At 33.0% G+C, this 20,895-nt stretch overlaps 1 protein-coding gene across 1 annotated transcript; it reads right to left on the bottom strand.

The window, feature by feature from the left end:
* Positions 1-14,247: 14,247 nt before the first annotated feature.
* LOC113712798 (germin-like protein subfamily 1 member 14) lies at positions 14,248-15,605 on the bottom strand. The gene is made up of 2 exons (XM_027236378.2): positions 15,415-15,605; positions 14,248-14,955 (listed from the first exon to the last, which is right to left on the bottom strand). Exons 1-2 carry the CDS (start codon positions 15,533-15,535, stop codon positions 14,405-14,407), a joined length of 672 nt encoding a protein of 223 aa, XP_027092179.1. The 5' UTR covers positions 15,536-15,605; the 3' UTR covers positions 14,248-14,404.
* Positions 15,606-20,895: the final 5,290 nt, after the last annotated feature.

Genomic DNA, 20,895 nt, shown 5'->3' with positions numbered 1-20,895 from the left:
GGGCCTCCAACTGTACTTTCAAAGCCGACACATTAACAATTTTTTCTGTCTTAACAAACTCATTGAATTCTTTGAGTTCGTTGACGGTAGTTGCGAATGAACTACCAGTCATGTGAAATTTTTTTTCAAAATACGGTGGATCATGTGCCTTAATAAAGCTGTGGACAATTTCCTCTTCAGTCATTGGGGGTTCCACTTTAGCAGCCAATTTCCTCCAATGTTTAGCATGTCTTATGATCTTCTAATGGTTTTCTTTTGGTTTCTTTAAGTGTTGTTCTTGTCGGTGCAAGTTCACAGTTGTATTCGTATTACCTCACGAAAGCTATAGACAAATCTAACCAAGTTTTCATCTCTTTAGGCTTCAAATTAGAATACCAATCCAGAGTGTTGCCCTCCAAACTTTCAGGGAACAATCGCACCAGCAAATTTTCGTCATCCATAGGTTTGCCAAGTTTGTTAGCAAACATTTTAAGATACGTTTTAGAATTTTCAATTCCATTGTACTTATTAAATTTAGGAGCTTTGAAACCCAAAGGCAATTGCATATCCGGAAAGAGACACAACTCATCATAGTCCGAACCTCCATGCTTGTTTAATCCTTGACTTTTTTTTTCATAAATTCATCAAATCGGTCTAGCCTCTTCAGTAGATTCTTGTCAATCGGAGCAGAGGGTTCATCTATTTTTACTTTCCCTTGAAAATGCGGTATCCAATATCAATGGCTCTGTGGCAGGATGATGGGGCCTTTATGGGTTTGATGGGATATTCAGGTTGATTTGTGGATACCTTTGAAAAATTTGATTGCTAGTGGGGTTGGCTAAGATATTGTTCGAATATGTGTGTGGTAAACAAGGAATAGGGTATGTAAAAGCACCCCTAGGTGGACTTGTAAAAGGTGGGACAAAGATGATTTGGATGTGTGACATGTGAGGTGGTTGATTTTCTAATTCGTGTTGATTATCGTCAACAGGTACATGGTCATTTTGGACACAGCCAGCATTGTTTGAGACCAGTTAATCGATCATACATCTTTGCGCCACTATTTCTGCACTTAACTCATTGAATCTGTTCAGTATCTTATTTAATTGGGCCCCGAAATTTGAAGCGTTTGACGAGAGAGAATCATTGCAAATCTTTCTGATGGCTCCGGATAGAAACTCATGTTTTCACGATTTCTCAAGGTTCTGCTGCGGGACCGTGTGAAGATGGGGATTCTGTGTGTAGCTATATTTGAAAGTACCTTTGTTGCTTTATGGAGTCAAATAGACGTGTAGAAATTCAAGAAAAGTGCATCCAAACGCTAGAACCAAGCAACCAAACTTGTACTGCAGGATGTTTAAGTGCTGGCGAGCTGGTGATTTTGAGTTGAAATTAGAGAGACCTAGAGGCCTTTTTTTGGGAAGTTTCCTAGATGAAAGTTTCTCCCTTTTAAACGTAGATGGTGCAGAAATGAAAAAATTGCCCTAAAGACTATATTCGAAGTCGAATCTCGGCCGAGAAGAAGGCTGAACCATCAACCCTATTCTAGAATTTTTCAGCCAAAATTTTCTGCTCCTTTTCTTTCTCTCTCCCTGCTTTTCTCTCTTTTCCTCTCTTTTTGTTGTTTTCCTTTTGCTGACCTTTTCTCCTCCTTCTCCAGAAACCCGACATTAAGTTGTCCAAAACCCTCTTCTCAATGGTGAGAATGAGGTGGGTTTTGTTGGTTTATTTTGAGCCATTTGATGATCTTGTTTCCAAAGATTTCTTGATCATTCTTGTAGAGATGATGTGGCTTCTTGTACTAATATGCCTGGGGAAAAAGAATGAGAAAAAAAGCACCCCAAATTTCCAACTCACATGTACTGGTTTCTAGTATGAAAATGAAGAAGAAAAATTCACATGCGCGTTAGTCTAAAAAGGGTTTTTAAAGAAAAATAGGAGTCGCCACTTGGTATTGAGTTTAGGTGTATCAAATCACCCAAAATATATTTTAAATAAAAAATCCTTTTAGACGACTTCAAATCTTTGAAAATAAGCGAAAATAGTTCAGGAGTCACATTTGAAGAAAGGGAAGACAAAGATTTGATCTAAAACACCCTTTCAACCTAATCAAGGTTAGTTGCGAGATTTAGTCGAAAATTTTCCTAATCTAACATATAAATTTATCACATTTGGGTGTTTTTATATGGATGCATACCTAGATTTAAGGTGTATCGAGAGGGATGGAATGTCTCTTCAAAGTATAATTGGTGCAACTCACATTAATTATGATGCCCAAGAATGATTTTTTAAAGAGGTCACGAAAAATGTAAAATATGAGACTAAAAAAAGAAATTATAATATATAGATAAATATATATGACTTAGAAAAGGGGAATGCAACATAATGGGTACTAGATGCTAAAATTCGTGATTCAATTTTCTTTCTTTTAGAGGGGATAAGAGCGTGCTAAAGTTAAGAAACCATACTCGTTCATTTTCATATTTGATGGGTGACTCTTCTAATCTAGTCAAACAAATGGACTAACCTATTTCTAATTTCTTAAAATGAAATGTAATTCTAAATGATATGGTCTAAACATATAGAAGGTAAGGGAATAATAGTAGGAAAAATATCATGCAAATGAAAATAACCTAAAAATAGAAAAATGCATGAAATGCAATAAGTGTCGCACAAAGTATGAACCTAATGTGAAAACGGTCTAAATGATCTAGTATTGGACTAGTCCATTTCTACAAGTCGTCACTGGTATTGGACAAGTGAAAAATTGGGGAGAAAGGTCACAACTAGCATTGGACTAGTGCAGTAACGTTATGCATTTGTTATAAATAAATAAAACATGTAAAGTATAATTAAAACAAATAAACACATAAAACACATATAGCACATAACATATAGACATGATATCTAAATGCAAAACCCTAAAGAAAGTGAATAAACACATAAGCACACAAGCATGCAAGCAAATAAAAACTATCTATTACATTGGGGACCTTAACTACAATCTAGAAGAGGAATTTTTGGAAATAATAAATCTATCTATTACATTTATCTAACTAATTAACTTTTTGACAAAAATAAAACATATCTATTATATTGCCAAACTAAATACATTTCTTGGACACCTATCTATTATAATTTAACATTTAAATGCCTCTTAAATAATTATAAAAAATTATATAAAACAAACTAAAACTTTAAATGAATAAAATGAATAAATAAAAGAAAAAACACTTAAAACATGCAATCACATAGGAGCACATAAAAGAACTTAAAATAATAATAGAAGGCACCTCTTTTGAAATAGTGGTTAAATGAGGTAGAACTTGTCTTATTTATACTCTAAAATCAACAAAATGGTCAAGGCCAAATTTAATTAACAATTTAAAAGAAAATACAAACTTATAGCAAATTCACTTTTATTATTACAAAAAATACAAATAATTATAAAATCTCTAAAATTAACTAATTAAACGTATTTAAATGAAGCATGATTAATAATGAAATGAGTCAAACAATCATACTTAAGAGATCAAAACCATCAGGAACCTGATTGCAAAATATTAAAAAGTTTTTGGGGTTATAATTATTGAAAAATTAGGGGAAAAATTGAATAAAAGATAAATTTTAGGAACCAAAATGCAATTAAATTAAGGATCTAATTGAAAGAAATCAAAAGTTTTTAGGGCTATGGTGCAATTACTTAAATGATTAGGGGCATAATTGCAAATTTTGTTTTCTGATTTCTCAAGGCCAGAAGGCCTTTGGGAGATCTTGTTTCTTTTTCTGGGCCGTAACTTCCTTGGCCCAAAAGAAAACCCAAAGAAAAGGATGGGCTAGTCCATTTATTTTACTAAAACAGGGCCAACCAAAAACTTTGGGTTTTAGTTTCAAAGTCCATGTCATAACCCAAAGAAAATAAAAGCAAATCCATTTACCAAATCCCAACAAATAACCGTAGCCCATTTCTTAAATTGTTTTCCTAAATCCCCAAAAGAAAAAAGAAGAAAACATTTAACTTGGTAATTTTTATCCAACAAAATTATTTAAACCTTAATTATATCCTAAATCTAGAAATAAATCACTCAAAGCATACATAAAATATACAAAAGAAGATCAAGGCTTGAAAAGGGAAGACTTGATTCACTTTTCACAACATTTGGGCCTTAGTGTAATTATGCAAAAGTTAGGGGGCAAAATTGCAATTTTCTAATTCTTCCATGCAAGCTCTTCGAAGCTTTATGCAATTTTGGAAGCTTATCAAGCCCAAAAACCGTACCAAAATAATTTCCAAATTTCGGACCTAGACACATAAGGCTATGCAACCTCAAACATTAACACAAGATCTCATCACCGAAATACAGGATTCAACGGAAGATTAAACAAATGGGCTGCAACAAGAAAGAGAAAATAGCAGAGTAAAGAAACCAAACGATGTGTAGCAATTTTTCAACCAATTTAGTACAGATCTAAGCATGTACGAAATAAAAGGAATGAACCAGGGTACCTCTAATGCTTTGTGGAGTTGAATAAGCGCGGTAAACCTCAAGGAGAACGGATCCAAGAGCTGAAACAATGGACGTACAGCAACTTTCGTCGAAGAATGTTCAAGAATTGTGACTGTAGCAAGTTCAAGCCTCAATTCGAAGGGGTTGCAGCATTTTTTTCGAAATTTTTCTAAATGAAACTTCTACTAAGATGCTAGATTACCCAGAAATCAAGATCTCCCCCAACGGAGTTGTATCGAAAGAGAAAATCGAGCTCTAAGATCACGGGCGGCCAGCTTGTTATTTTTGAAAATTTTCTGCAAAACCCTTTGTTTTCTTTCTCTTTCTCTCTTTCTTTCTCTTTTCTCCCACCTCAGTTTTTTGTGCAGCTGACTCTTCTTACCTCCTTCTTGCCCTAAAGCTATGTCTTTTACTATTTAAATGAAATGAGAACCACAAAACCCTCATGATGCGAACTTGATTCTCCAAGCTCCCCTTCTCGAAGAAATGAATTGCACAGGCAGCAGAAGAATCTATCTAGACCAGGTTATGGATACAAAAATGGAACAACCTTGACCCCTCTAACCCACAAAATTACGAACCTTGAATCTAATCGCGACCCACAACTCAACAAGATAGCGAACCAAGATGTGTTGGTAGAATGGCGCCACAATTCAACGTGGTCTTGAATTGATAAACCAAAACTTGAACAAAGGAGACACGATTCACTTTATATCAAGGACCGTTCTCAAGGAATAAGAAAGAGAAAACTCTCAAATTTTATTCATCATCTGACTTGACTATAAAAAATGTTGACATTTGAGGCTTATTTATAGCCTTTTACAAGACTCAAAGACCTAAACCAACTTGGAAACAATTAACTACTTTCCTAAAACTATAACTAGACTAGAATAGGAAACTAACTAAATCAATTGGCTTAACTACGGTCAACATGACCTTAGCCTTTATTTCCTAATTCAAACAACTTACTTAACTCTTAAATTAACTCTAATTAACAATTAACATTGCTGGAAACTCAATTAAATAAATGATAACAAGAAATAAGCATGACACAGGTTTGGATCTTCAATGATTCTTGAGCCCGATAACCATTATTGGAATGTGAAGACTTGTAAAATGAATTTCCCTGAACTTGAATCATTGGATCTTATTTTCTCATCATTCCCTCCCTCTTAAAGACGATTTGTCCTCAAATCGAGTGCTTGCCTACAAAGGAGCAATTCGGGAAATGTCTTGATGAATGCGAGCCAAGAAACATGCCTTCTACTCAATTTGATCACGAGCCCACTTGCACGTCTCGACTCATGAGCCATGAAGCACGAACACTCTTCACCAAGCTTATTCGATCCTTTATCACCTCACCTCAATGGTGAGGATGAGAGTTGGTTTTTTGCTGGTTATTTTGGGCCATTTGATGGCTTTTCTTCCAGAATTTTCTTGATAAATCTTGTAGGGTGAGGTGGCCTTTGTACTGGCCAGACTTGGGAAAAAAGTAAAGGAAAAAAAATGCAAATTTGATGCCTCCAAATTCCAACTCTCCTTTGTACCTGTTTCCAATGTTTTAAAACCCAGACCGTCAATTGAACCGATGAAGTGAAAGGGTCGAAATTCAACCGGTCGGACCGGTTAGATCCCGGTTCAATAAATTTTTTTAAAAATAATTTATATAAATATATGTATGCACGAACTAAGACATGCACTGGACTAATTTAAAACTTTATATGATGAAAATTTTACTATTTTTTAATAGCTTGGATTTTCAAAAATAAATTTTTTAAATTTTTAGTTGAAACAAATAAATTTCATCTCAATTTCAATTATATCTACTAAAAAAATCTTAAATCCAACCCAAAAATATCACAATATTTTGAAATTATACAAAATTCACCTCTATGAGAATTTAGACATTGTGAACTTAAATTTTAATTTACGTTTTTGAGATTTAGAGATTGCAATTTAAAAAAGGAAGTTTGGAGTTTGAAGGAAGTCAAGAGAATTGAAAATAGAAATGCAAACTTGATAAGAAACAAAAAATGAGATAAAAGTGAGTGGTTGTGGCATTAAATAATTTGGGTTAAAGAAAAATAATTCTTTTTTAACTTTTTTCAATTTAATGGAAAAAACAAAATTAAAAGATGGAAGAAAATATCAATAAATTAAAACTAAAGAGATTTGATTAAAAAGGGAGTGACAAAAGAAAAGAGAAGAGAGAGAGAGAGAGTTGAAGATTAAAAAGAAAGAGTCATGAGAAGATGAGATTTTGTAAAAAAAATGGAAAAAAGAAATATGGGTGTTTGTTTTATATAAATAAGTTATAAAAAAAAGCTAATAAGATGTGACGGTGCAATGGTTACTACATTGATTTTCTATTACAAAGGTCTTGCGCTCGAATCTTGATAGTTGCATTTTGCAAAACAGAAAAAAGGGGGGGGGGGGGAACTTGAAAACCGGTTCAATCCGGTTCAACGGTTTTCACGAGTTTGACCGGTTTTCTAACAAAGTCAACTTTAACATAGAATCGGACCGGTGCCATGGCCGGTTCGCGGTTCAACCGGGTGACATGGCCGGTCTGCGATTCAACCGGTCGAACTGGCCGGTCTAGTCCGATTTTCAAAACACTGCCTATTTCTGGTACGAATGAAGAAGGTGATACAGCACACGCATGCGTGGGGCAGAAAAATATATATTTTTTTTGAAAAAAATGATATTTTTCATTTTGTTTTGTTTTGTTTTCTGCTTTTTTCCTACAAAGCCAAGCAAATAATCAAATAAAGTAAAAAATGATTTTCTTAGAAAAAAAGAAAAAGCAATAAAATAAAAATAAAAATGGAATAAAGAAGATAATAAAATTTTGGTGTCTACACTTGGTATGTCCAGAAATTAACTGGATTGTAATTCTAACTCTGGATAAAAAATCTGAACCTCGAGTTTTGCCAATTATTTTCTTACCACTACGCTGTTTGGTTTGATTATCTATTTAATTTCTTAATTAGTAGTTAAAAACATTTTTAATTTTAATTTATTATTTTTCATAGTAATTAAAATAGAAAAATTAACTCCTACCTCTAGATTCAACTCTAGGAATATTCCAAGTCATTTTATTACTACCATTGACCCTTGACATTTGGAAAAATTCGTCTATCAGCTACATGTTTTGATAGTTGTAAGGAATTACCAGCAGTATTGGGATCATTGATTGCAACACAAAAATCCTGCGAGGGGCTAGGATCAGAAGCGACAGCAAGGGATGAAAGTAGTGCCATTGCGGCAATGGTTATGAGGAATGGAGCTCCCATGGTAATTATGGATGAGATCTAGTATTTCTTACACTAACTCTTTGGCTGATGGTTTGAGGGATTTGGCTGATGGTTTGAAGAAAATTAGAGTGCCTGACAACTAGGTCTGCAGGTTGGTTAATTAGTGACTTCTCATACTTAATTAAGTCAGCAAGATGAATCCTTCCTCAACAACTAGGTACATGCATGTATCTAGCTGAACGCATTTTTTTTAAATTTTTTTCTTTTTCTTTTTCTTGAATCCCCCCCCCCCTCAATGTTATGCCCTAGCCAATCCAATCATTTCTCCATGGCTAGTCCTTTACTGGAAAATGGTCGAACTTTCAATGGTTGAAATTTTACTTTGATGGTAAAAAGTTTGAAAAGGTCATGAAGCTATTCGTGAAATCCATGTAATTCTAGATATAATAATTTTTTTCTTTTGAACTTCCTCCAACTGATATCGAGTACTTCCAATAGATTCTAATGATATGGCTTTCTATTTATTTATATTGTAAGCAGGAGGTTTGAATCCAAGAACCGCTACTTATAATCCCTCCCTCGATGTGCTTTGTTTGAATGTTCAACGTACAACTAATACTTCGAAATTACTCCTTCGTGCAAGAGAGTTAGCTATGAGAAGCAGCCAGAAATTCAATCTTAATTATCCTTTTTAGATTAGATCCTCTGACTAAATATACTTAGTTGGATATGCAATAATGAATTAGAGCATTAACTTGATCCAAACTCAAAGGTTTTGTGATAAAGAGTACTATCCCAGGCCATTGTATTTTTCCATATCACCTAGTCAAACCCTACTTATTCTAGGAGTTAAGATGTTAATATTCATGCACTTCTGCCCACTGTAAATCCCAACAAATTTTGTTCCACAACTAATCTCATTTGCAAAGTCTTCTTAATATTTAGTTAGTGGTGTTAGTTGATTCAAAAGGTCATGATTGCAACTTAAACTCCAATACTTATCCAGCTTCTAGGTAATCATTTTTCATGACCTGGTTTTTGAAAATATGGGAAGTAGTTAAATTCCAACCACGTAATTGAAAAATCATTCACTTCCAGACTGGCCAGAGGAATTTCTTTGCCTCTTTCCTGAAAATGATATATGTACTTACGTAAAGGATAAGGGATGCTCGAAAGTCTTTGTTACTAGTTCAACTAGACGAATAAATATCTCTTGCCTTTTCCTAGGATAAGAATAGATAGATGCAGGAAATACTTGATCCCTGATTATCTATATACATTTAAAATGATATTTGAAATCATATATATATATATAATAAAGTCGTATTTTCATTCTTATCACTTTATACTTTTCTCTTTCCTACGTGGCTTAACGACAGGGCAAGTGGTTTCAACACACTCTATAAAATAACCTACGCTTTTCCATCTCTCTCTTCTTTTGCCTTTGTTCATTTATTCCACGATTTCCACCTTTTTTTAAAAAAATAACCTATGCTCTATATGGAGCTTATCTCTCTCTTTTCATAAGCACGAAATCAATTATCAATATCTATCTAAATTAAATTTCAAATATAAAACCGTCCTTATCATCCATGTATGGCTTATAAAACCGTCCTTAGCATTCTATCCTATATTCGCGGCCGATTATCATTCTATCATAATTATATATTTGCGGCCGCTTGCTCCTCTTTTGGTTTGTGAACTTCTAGGTATAACAACAAGGTATAACCCGTACAATTTCTTTAGCATGCACGCCTTTAATAAAACTATTTTTTATTATCTCTTTTGGTTTGTGAACTTCTAGGTATAACAACAATGTATGACCCGTATAATTTCTTTAGCATGCACGCCTTTAGTAAAACTAATTTTTATTATCATCTTTTTATATTCTTATCAATATCTCTTTATATTCTTATCAATTCTTATTTTCTACCCAAAGTTACGTACTTTCAGCAACTTAAATTAAGATAAAACTACTTTTGATATTCTTATCAATATCTCTTTATATGCTTATCAATTCTTATGCCTACATATAGCCTCTTTATATGGTTAGGTATTTCCAGTGCAAGCGGTTGGCACATTAAAGCATCGATTTTGGGTTTCCACTTCTCTAGATTATCAGGTAAATCTTTCTTTGATACACATTTTTCTTTTTTAAAAGACATGTTCATCTTCAATTGTAAGAATTTAATAACATATCTTGAATTTTGTGTGTTTTGGTTTGATTTTCTATTTGTTTTGTATGAAGAGATAGGATTTAAAATAGTATTTTCATCATAAGTTTTCATATAGAAACATGTTAGATGTTTCCACTGAATTGGACAACATTCATATGCTATAGGATGTATGTTAGATATTTGTTAATTTGCCTTTGTTTCGTTTGTCCAAGGTACTGGGCTTGTAGCTGGTGCGGTGGATCCTTACTCAGCGCATATTCCAAGAGTTGAATTTGTTATTTTCTCCGGTCTTTTTTTCCCAACCATATGTAAGTTTGTTAGTTACTTTGGTTGAACTATCTATTGTATATTTTTCACTGCTGTTAAACATTCATATTATAAGCATTTGGCCTATGCCTCTTGAGTGATCATGAGCTGAGAGAGGCAAATTTATTTTCGTTCCTTTTGCAAAGACAAATGTCTACTAAATTTTCATCTTGAATTGTGAGTGATCATGGGTTTTGTTGTCCAAAATTGTAAATACAATTTGTAACTATAATCTGGAACAGTTTCATCTTGAATTGTTCAGTTTTATGGAAGTAAATGCTTTTGTTGATTACGTCCCATGTTGTTCTTAAATTTTTAATAATCAATTGACGAAGATATTTCTTCAGAAATTTTGTATGTTTAGCTATTATTGTTGTTAGTTACTTTAGTTGAACTATGTTTTCTATGTCTTCCACTGTTGTTAAATATTCATATTATAGGCATTTGGCCTATGCCTCTTGAGTGATTATGAACTGAAATGAGAAAATTTATTTTGGTTCTTTTTGCGAAATTTATGTATGGGCAAATAGACATTAGTGCACTTTTTATTTCTTTTCAAGTTTTTAAATGTTATGGTATTGTCGAATGTTATTTTTTCCATTTTTGAATTATTATTCACTGAATTAGATTTTCATATTTATATTATAAGAATACTTTATATTATGATGCGCACATAGTAATATACTTAAGAAAGGTTATAATAAAATATACATTAAGTTTGTATTTCATATCGACATTTTTATAAAATTGACTAAATAGTTTATTATTTTTCGAAGATTCTCGTTCAACGAATGAGTACAAAACTAATTGATTTATATTTTAATATGGTATAGTCACAGGTGGCGTCTTAAATTCCAAATTAGAAGTTGTAAACAATTAACTAAAAAGGTAATTAGTTTTGTTACAAACCCGATTTAGTTATCTCCATCGACCGGATTTGGATCGCTTGACCGGACGGCCTTTGTAGTCCACGCTTCCTTCAACGATGTCGAGGAGTTTCAACGGCCTCCGTGGCTGTAGAGACAGCGGCCATGATTCAAGTCTCCAGCCAGCCAGCCAGCCAGTCAGCCCACGGAGGAGGTGCAGTTTTCACCTGCGTGTGGAGCTAGCTGGAGTTTTTTTATTTGTTTTTTTTTGGCTGTTGGTTTAATTTTTTTCACTTGTTATTGTTTCAAATGATAAGCTGGTGGTTGGATTTGAATCGTGCCACAGAATTGTGGTGTTTGCGTGCTAACTATTACTTTTTATTCGTTGAGCTTTTGAGCTTTTAGAAGTCAAATTGACTTTAATTCACTTTACTCGAACTCGAATTCAATCAAGTCTAGTCTAATCGAATTCAATTAAACTTAATTGAGCTCACCTAATATAAATTTATATTTTACATATAATTTTAAAAAATATATATTCAACATTTCACAATAATAAATAAAAATATAATATAAATAAATAATATATATATATATATATATATATATATATATATATATATATATATATATATATATATATATATATATATGTGTGGAGGAGGGATGAATTAAATAGTACCAAAAGAGTGAATGTAAGTGATAAGTTTTGAATTCAACACCTCCCACTTATATACTAATATATATATTGAAAGCTCACGAGTTTTTTTGATCCAACTACTTGAGCTGGTGATTTGTTGTCACCCACCCCCAATGATGATGTTATTTGTATTGAACTTTGCCCTTTTTGGTGTAGATTGGACTTGTTGCTTATTTTCTTTGTCATAAATCCATCAACCCCAGAAGGGAAAAAATGACAGAAGACAAACTTAAAGATATGTCATTTGTCTTGGACTTTGGCCTTGTCGAGGTAGGTTGGACTTTTTGTTATTTGGTTTGTCGTGAATCCATTAACCCATAAAATGTGGCAAGGCACTTCAAGTGGCTTTCAGACGAGTGTATCGTGTACTCGTCTGGACCAATAGGTAGTTCAATCCTCTTCGTTTTCCCCCGACCTCTTCAGGTTCTCCCCTCCCTGTAGTATAGAATAATTGTAGGTCTATCATATCGACAAAAAAAAATCAACCCATAAAGGAAAGAAAAAAGACAAAGTTGAATATTCATTCTTAGACTTGAGAAGTACTTAAAAGTCATTTCACCTTTGGGCTCATAAGTTGCTTTCACTTAAGTTGAATGCAATGGCTGGGCTTGAACTTGCAACTTCTGCCTTAATAAGGCGATCTTATGACCAACTGAGCAAGATTCCCCACGCCAATTGATGAGACAAATCCCATCTTATAAATTATTTTTTATATGTCAATTCAATTTAAAATTTTCCCCTTTTCCTCTGTGTTCTTCAATTATCATTACAAAAAGGGTTATTATCACTTTACCCCCTTCAACTATATTACTACTATCAGTTTATCTCCTAACGTTATCTTTTAGTCACTTCACCCCCATAAGTAATTCAACTCAACATGTTAAAAAATTTTGGACAAAAATACCCTGTTATTCTATAGCATTACTATATTGTTATTATTACTTTATTTCTTTAAATTATAGTGATATAATCGCTTTAATTCCTAACATTATTTTTTAGGCATTTTATTTCATCGTTAATCTAACTAGTATGGTCAAAATTTTTTAAATATATTTACCCTTTTATATATATCATTAAAAATAAAAAATTTGAAATGATTATACTTCTTTTTTTTTTCACTTTAAGAGATCCAAAAATATAAAAATAAAAGGATTTTCTCAAATTTCTTTTTTCACACTTATTAATACTAGAAAAAGAAAAAGAGATAGGAAAGAAGGAGACAGAAAATTAGATTTTGCAAAAAAAAAAAAAATAATAATAAAGAAAAGTATAACATTATCGTATTAATTTAAGATTGTTATAATTAGGATTGAAACATGGTGGTAAACGGTAAAGTAAAATAATTTTAAAATAATAAAAGTATTTAATTCTTTCTTATTTATATTTTTTAAAAAAAAGAATTGAGCTCTATCTCTCTATCTCTCCCCCTCTCTCCCTCCACTTCCCAATCTTTTTATTTTTTTTAATATTAATAAGATTGTCAAGAAAAAAGAGACTAATACTTTGACTTTTTTTTTTGATACTAAAGAGGAGAAGAGCCACTCTAAATTTTTTATTATTTTTATTATACAAAATAGAGGGTACTTTTTTCTAAAGTTTTTTAACTTCCTAAGTTGGTTTAATGGTAAGATAAATTGTCTAAAAATAACTTTATGGGGTAAATTGATAATGAGACTACAGTTTATGGGGGTAAAGTGATAATAATTTTAAGGGCTAAACTTGTCTTTTTACTTTAATTAACAAACTCCCTTAAGTTTGACCGTTAGTCTTGGGGATAAATTGACTAAAAGATAACATTAAGGGGAAAATTGATAGTTGCATCGAACGTTAAAGGGGTAAAGTGATAATAACCCTTACAAAAGTAGCAATTAAATTTCTTAATAATGATGACTACCCATTATTTGTCTTATTTTGCCACTTTGATAATTGCCCAAGAATTCGGCAATTCGCCAAACGGTACATGAGTTGGTTTTAGAACGTTGTGAGACAAGCATTAGGCATTCTAGCCTAGCCTTGCAGCACGGTTGCATGTTATGTTTATCGCTGGGAATTTGACACAGGACGAAGGATGTGGGCAGACACTAGGCGGGCATCTCTTTTTCTACACTCTTGGCGGTTCCTTCTTTGAAGAAGCACAAGCAATATACATTCCTGTTTACATACACTTGCCTTAGAAGTATCAAAAATATTTTGACATGTTAGACCCTAACTAAATGTTTACTGAGAAACAGAAGAGATACCTATATTGTTTAGCTAACTTCTTTTAGTCGATTTTGTAGCGAGTTATCTGATGCCGATTAATTTACGTTTGCCAAATTTTAATAATTCAGTCCTCTACCCGAACAATGTCGAAATCAAGTCGAATCAGTAAAACTCACCAAGGTCATTATTTTCTAACGCTGTCATCTTCATTTTTTCTTCCATTTCAACAAAAATAACTTGAACTAAAAAGGAGAGATTAACTTATTTAATAATATATCACTTTATGCTCACACATATAATACAGTTTTATGATGTTATCAAATCAATCTTTGCAATGCCCTGTGCATACATAGCACAAAAGTCATGCTAGTAGAATTTAGGACAAGTCCATGGATCCTTTCGAGTTGTCTCAAGAAAACTGTGCCTCAAGAGCGTCAATGACTTTCTTGTCAACTTGGAATGCCTTAGCAAGAACACCTAGAGAAATGGGGGGCTCTGTTCCAAAGACTACATTTGCAATAGTATTGACCCCTGGATTTTGGCTGCTAAAAGCGGAAAATGCAAGAGCCTTCGTCTTCCCAAGATTTTGTATGAAGTGAACCAGACCTTGTGGGAACACAAAAACATCTCCTGGATTCAAGACTTTGGTAAAAAGGCGATTTTTCATGTTATTTGGTGGATTTGAAGTGACAAAACTAGCAGCCAGAGTGCCCTCTACCGCAAATATGACCTCGGTTGCACGCGGATGAGTATGAGGTGTGTTTACACCATAAGGAGCGAAGTCGATACGAGCTAGGGAAATTCCAAAAGTGTTGAGCCCTGGTAGATTGTCGACAAGCACACGAGTGACATTAGAACCAACTGGATTGTTTGTATTTCCAGGTATGTTAAATCCGTGGAAGAAGAAATCGTTGGCACTCACAACCTTTGGATCCTTGCAAATCTTTCCGTTCACAAACACTGCATTCAAAAAACTAGCTGTTAATAATGTGACAATGCGGAAAAAACAAACCCACGATGTTGTGAAAATAATAATAATACTTCCTCCGTCTCATTGAAAGTGTCATACTTTCCATTCTATTTTGGAATATCCTAAGACAATTGTTATGTTACAAAAGTCAAAACACCTTTTAGTCTCTCTTTCCAATATGATTTTTCTTTCTAATCATATGCATGTTACCATTTAAATTTAAAATTTGAATTTGTGGGGGTAAAATTGAAAAGAGAAGCACAACCATCACAATCAAATCACTATTTTTAAAAGGTTGGATTCTTCAAACATGACTAAATAAATAGGACGGAGGGAGTAGTAATAAAGAGAGAACTTAAAAGTCAAGCCAAAACATGACAGGACACGAAAATTGTACTTAGAAAAAGAGAAATGTTTTGCAACATTCTCTGATAGGTATAAGGAATTACCAGCAGTTTTGGGATTATTGATTGCAACACAAAAATCCTGCAAAGGGCTAGGATCAGAAGCGATAGCAAGGGATGAAAATAGTGCCATTGTGGCTATGGTTATCAGGAATGGAGCTCCCATGGTAATTGTGGACGAGATCTAGTATTTCTTACACTAACTCTTTAGTTGATAGTTCGAGGCATTTGGGCAAAGATTTGAAGCTATATATGGGCATATTTCATTTGACTATTCGCCAAGTTTATCTCTATCACATGAAGACAATTACACCTGATTGACACCTAGGTCTACAGGTTAGGTTGGTGACTTTTTATACTTAAATATTAAGTCACAGCAAGATGAATCTTTTCTCAGCAACTGAGTAGATGCATTTATCTAACCATCAGCCTAAGGCTGATGGCCACCACCAAGCCTTTGAAGCTTTGGTGGGGTGGGAGGCAAGGGTTCAAAACCTTGCCTCCTACCAATTTGCCACATTTGTGCCACCATCAATTTATCACGCATCCGTCTGATCCGGTGGTGGTTCTGTCTCCATCGGTTCCCCATAGATCCAGTTGGGTCTCCCCCGTAGTTAGATTAGAATAGCGTAGGAGTAGAAGTAGGGTTGACGATTGACCAAAAAAAAAAAAAAGTAGATGCATTTATCTAGCTAACATTCTGAGCATTCAATATTGGTTTTTCCCTTCCTGCTCCTATGAAAAAAAATAAAGAACAAGAAAGGTATATAACAATTGGAACGGTCCCCTATCAGTGTTAATTTCCTGATTAGAGTTTTACTTTAATGGCAAAAAGTTTGAAAAGTTCGTGATGTAATTCTTGAATTCCTCGTAAGGTCTTCCAACAGGTACTAGTGAGATGCTATCTTTGAATGTTCTGAATACAACTAATACTTTGAACTTACTCCTTAGAGAGCCCTGATTGATGCTTAATTTTACATTATTTTTTAGGGATATACATAAGGTATTATTGAAAACAGAGTGCTATTACAAAAACTTAATTTTACATGTACCACTCCATTTCCTCTTAGAATTCTGCAATCAACTGTCACCTGTGGATGATTTGGTGCTTTTTTTTTAACCTTCCATATTTTTTAGCCGTTTAGCGAAAATAATTCCCAAGAAGAATAGTGTGGTAAATTCTAGAAAATTAGCTACGAGGAGCAGCCAGAAATTAATCTTATCTTTTTTAGATTTAGATACCCTCACAAAATATTTTTTTTATTAAATAAAAGTTTGGGTGGATTCGAATCCTCTAACTAAATATACTAAGTTGTATATGCAATAATAAATTAGAGCACTAATCTGATCCAAACTCAAAAAAAGGTTTTGTGATAGAACGTACTATCCAATGCCATTGTAATTTTCCATATCACCTAGTCAAACCTTACTAGGAGTAATTGTTTCTAGAAGTTAAGAAGTTAATATTCATGCACTTCTACCCATTATAAATCCAGAGAAATTTCGTACCACAACTAATCTTGTTTGCAAACTAAGTCTTCTTAATATTCAGTTAGTGGTGTTAGTTGATTTGAAAAGGTCATGATTGCAACTTAAGGTGATGTCCTAATAAGTAGGATTAATTTGTGTCAAGTTCCCTATGATATGAAAAACAAAATCATTTCACGTACACAAACAATTATAAAACTATTAGAAAAAAGAATATCACATAATTTTAAAAAACAAAATTTTGAATTTACTTAATATCCTTAGATTTGTATTCAGTAGAAGTGAAATATTTTGGAAACTCAGCTTCCCAAAAAAAAAAAAAATGATTTCATTGTAGAAATGTGTGACATGAGAAGTCTAGGCAGGGAAAGGAAGAATAGAGAAAAATGAAGATAAAGGTAAAATCAAAACTTTTAAAAATGGTAAAAACTGATGTGACTTAATAGATGGGACGGAGCTCGACAAAAATAACGGTAGGCAAGCGCAAAGGACAACAAATGTTGGGGGTTGAGTGCCTTTAACCCTTTTAACGCCGATGCTAATCGAGGTGTTACGTTAAGGATAAGAGATGTTCGAAAGCCTTTCTTTGTAGTTCAACTAAAGCAATAAAAATCCTCTTTGCCTTTTTCTACGGTAAGAAAAGATGCATACGGCAAGTTTAAGGCTTGATACCAGATTAGCTATATACAATTAAAATGATATATTTGAAATTAGTTTGAATTTCAATTAGGTATGGTCACTTGTGCCGTTAATGTAAAATATTCTGTTATATCAATTACTGTTCATTAGCATCGATCAGGATCTTACCTTATATAATTTTCTCCCAAATGATCTGATCATGTGCAAACTGGAGTTGGTTTCCTTTAAGGCTGCAAACGAGCCGAGTCGAGTCGAATTTTGATCTAATCGAGTCGAATCTTGACTTAATTTTATTAAAGTCGAGTTCGAACTCGAAGAGTTGACAATTTAAAACTCAAGCTCGAGCTCGACTTGATTCGAGCAGAGCTCGAGCTCGAAAAAAATAAAAAAATAATTATTTTATTTTAAAAATAAATAAATAAAATAATATTTTTTCTTAAAAAATATTAAGAATATATATGTAATTTTATACTTAAAATAAAAAATATATATATACTTAAAATAAAAAATATATATATACTTAAAATAAAAAATATATATATACTTAAAATAAAAAATATATAATATATATATTTATATATATATACTCGAGCTTGCGAGCTAACGAGCTTAATATTTTGAGCTCGATTTCGACTCGAGTATCGAACTCGAGTCTAGCTTGACTCGACGCTCTCGAGCGGCTCGGTTCGTTTGCAACCCTAGTTTTCTTGCAACCATCTTGAGTTCGGGGAGATGCTAATTTAAACTATTATTTTTATATCAATTACTGTTCATTAGCATCAATTAAGATCTTATCTTGTATAATGTTAGTTTAAATTCATTGGTTTTAAGTGTCTAGGTTCATTTTGTAAAGGCTATAAATATAAGCATTATATTGTTGTATAAATCAAGAATTCAATAAACAATATTCTCCCAAATGAATTCCTCCAACATGTGGCATCTTAAATTCCAAATTAAAAGTTGTAAACAATTAACCAAAATGGTAAACAGTTTTGTTATAACCTGATTTAGTTAGTACTGCTTATTTAGAACGCCATGCTACTATGAGTAGCATGGTGTCCTAAATAAGTAGGATTAATTTGTGTCAAATTCCATATTATATGAAAAACAAAACGTGGGATTATCTCATTAGAAATTAAACGATCTAAATATAATATTGCATATTCTTTCTTGAGTTTATGTAACATATTAGTTTGGGTCTTTGAACTAGAAATGATAAAAGTGCTTATAATTAGAAGGCTACATATATTATATGTCTTGCAGTTTTTCCTGTCCGTGGTTGAGTGCCCATTTTTTTCCCGTTGAATTTTGGCAGATCCAAATATTTTCTCCTGTAGTGGAAATAAATTTTTTTACATCTGGTTAATTCGTTCAGGATATTAAAGAAACCCATTATTCTCTTTCTTAGTTTAACTAGTTTAAACCCCGTTCGTTGCACGGAGATTAATCTTGAGAGGGTTCGGTCCATTTTAATACTAATCGAAGTGCATGTTGCGGAATAATAAGTGAAACTTCAAAGATTTGACATGCGGCTTATTTTGAAACTTCAAAGAATTGAGATAAGAATAAAGGAATTGAGGTTGCATCTAGTCAATTAGGTTTTTTAATTCTTGCATACTCTAAACAGTCACAGGGATTACTCAAAACTCAAATACTGAAAATTTGATTGAATCAATTCATAATTTAAGGATGTTAGTAAATTACGTACTGATATAAGAAATATGATGTGTGTCAAGCAATCCATTTGAGCTCCTCTTTTGTTGACTTTCAAGTAGGGATAACAATAGGTCGTGTTGTGTACTTATCGTGTCATATCATTATTGTGTTCGTGTCATAAAGTTTCAATGCTAACTCAACTCATTAGACTTTCGTGTTATGTCATGTCATAACCTATTTGTTAAAGGGTTGTGTCACTCATAGGGTTTGTCCAATAATGACTTACTAAAGTTCGGATCATGCGAAAATCTATTAATTTTAATCGTGTTATCGTGTCATGTCAAAAATTGTCATCCTTACTCTCAAGAGAATGGCATTCACCGTTACATCATTAACAACTTCGCAGGTTTCTGAATTGCTCTTTGTACGACGCATATTGGTACCAATGCCATTGACTCGTATGGTAAAGCAAGTATGGTAAAGCAATTAAAGGGACAAAATTGAAATTCCAATGCACATAACCAATGGATCTCAATACCAAGAAACCTTCATCAATTCAACTTAAATGTGCAAGATTGAAATATTTATCTGTAAAAAATAAATAAATAATTTAATCTCTTGGAGAGTGTAATTATTCAACAAAGCCCCAGAAAAGATAAAAAGAACCCCACTATTAGTACCTGAGAGCCCAATTTTGCTAAACATGAATACTAAGAAAGTTCCCCCCAAGTCTTTTCCTATCAAACACATGACTGTCTTGTTAGAAAAATTGCCAAAATTTGACCAATGATGAGCTATTTCTCCTTGGTCAAGTATTTGGGTAGTAATACTCGGACTTGAACCCAGCATTAGGAGCTCCAGCTTTTATTTGGGTAGTATATGGGACTCACCAAGATATAGATGGGGAAAGAATTAGAAGACTCTAATTGATTGTTCAAGATGCATCAAAGATAACTTTTTCCCCGATCTGCATGGCCAAATCTTTTTTGCATTTCCAATTTACATCCGCATATCTAATTCCCTATCCCTCAAGTCTGAAGCATCATAGGAGAGCTCTACAGCAAGTTAAAGTTATGTTCAACCACCACAAAATGCATCTTTTAATTCACATGTACAATCCTAAAACATTGAAAACCAATAGGTGATTAAGTAGTCTTAAATTATTACCATGTTATTACGTATATATTCCAAAAACATTGAAAAGCCAAGGAGTGATTAAGTAGACTGCAATTATTTTTACGTATATATTCCTAAAACATTGAAAAGCCAAGGGTTGATTAAGTAGACTTCAATTATTACCATGTTATTGAAAAAGATGACTTTGTTTCTAATTTCAACAACATTATTATCAATTCATTTGTCAAATCAAATCTGAAGCATCATAGGCGAGCTCTGCAGGAAGTTAAAGGTTATGTTCAATCACCACAAAACGCATCTTTTAATTCACGTATACATTCATAAAACATTGAAAAGCCAAGGTGAGATTAAGTAGCTTCAAATATTACCATTTATTAAAAAACTTGAAGATGACTTTGTTTCTAATTTCCACGACATTGTTATCAATTCATATGTCAAATCACATCTTACAACTAATAATTAGCCGCCATAACAGTTGAGAGGTTCAATATCGATCACCTAATAGAGAAAAATTTAGCAAAGCTAGCTAACTATTACCCAATAATAATTGATATTGGCAATCCTGACTGGCGCCCCATTATGCATCCCCCATTGGAATTAACATCC

The sequence above is a fragment of the Coffea arabica genome, chromosome 10e, assembly GCF_036785885.1.
Source record: "Coffea arabica cultivar ET-39 chromosome 10e, Coffea Arabica ET-39 HiFi, whole genome shotgun sequence".
NCBI classification, from domain to species: domain Eukaryota; kingdom Viridiplantae; phylum Streptophyta; class Magnoliopsida; order Gentianales; family Rubiaceae; genus Coffea; species Coffea arabica.
The sequence above is the reverse complement of the archived record's forward strand: the minus strand, read 5'-3'. Positions and strand labels throughout refer to the sequence as shown.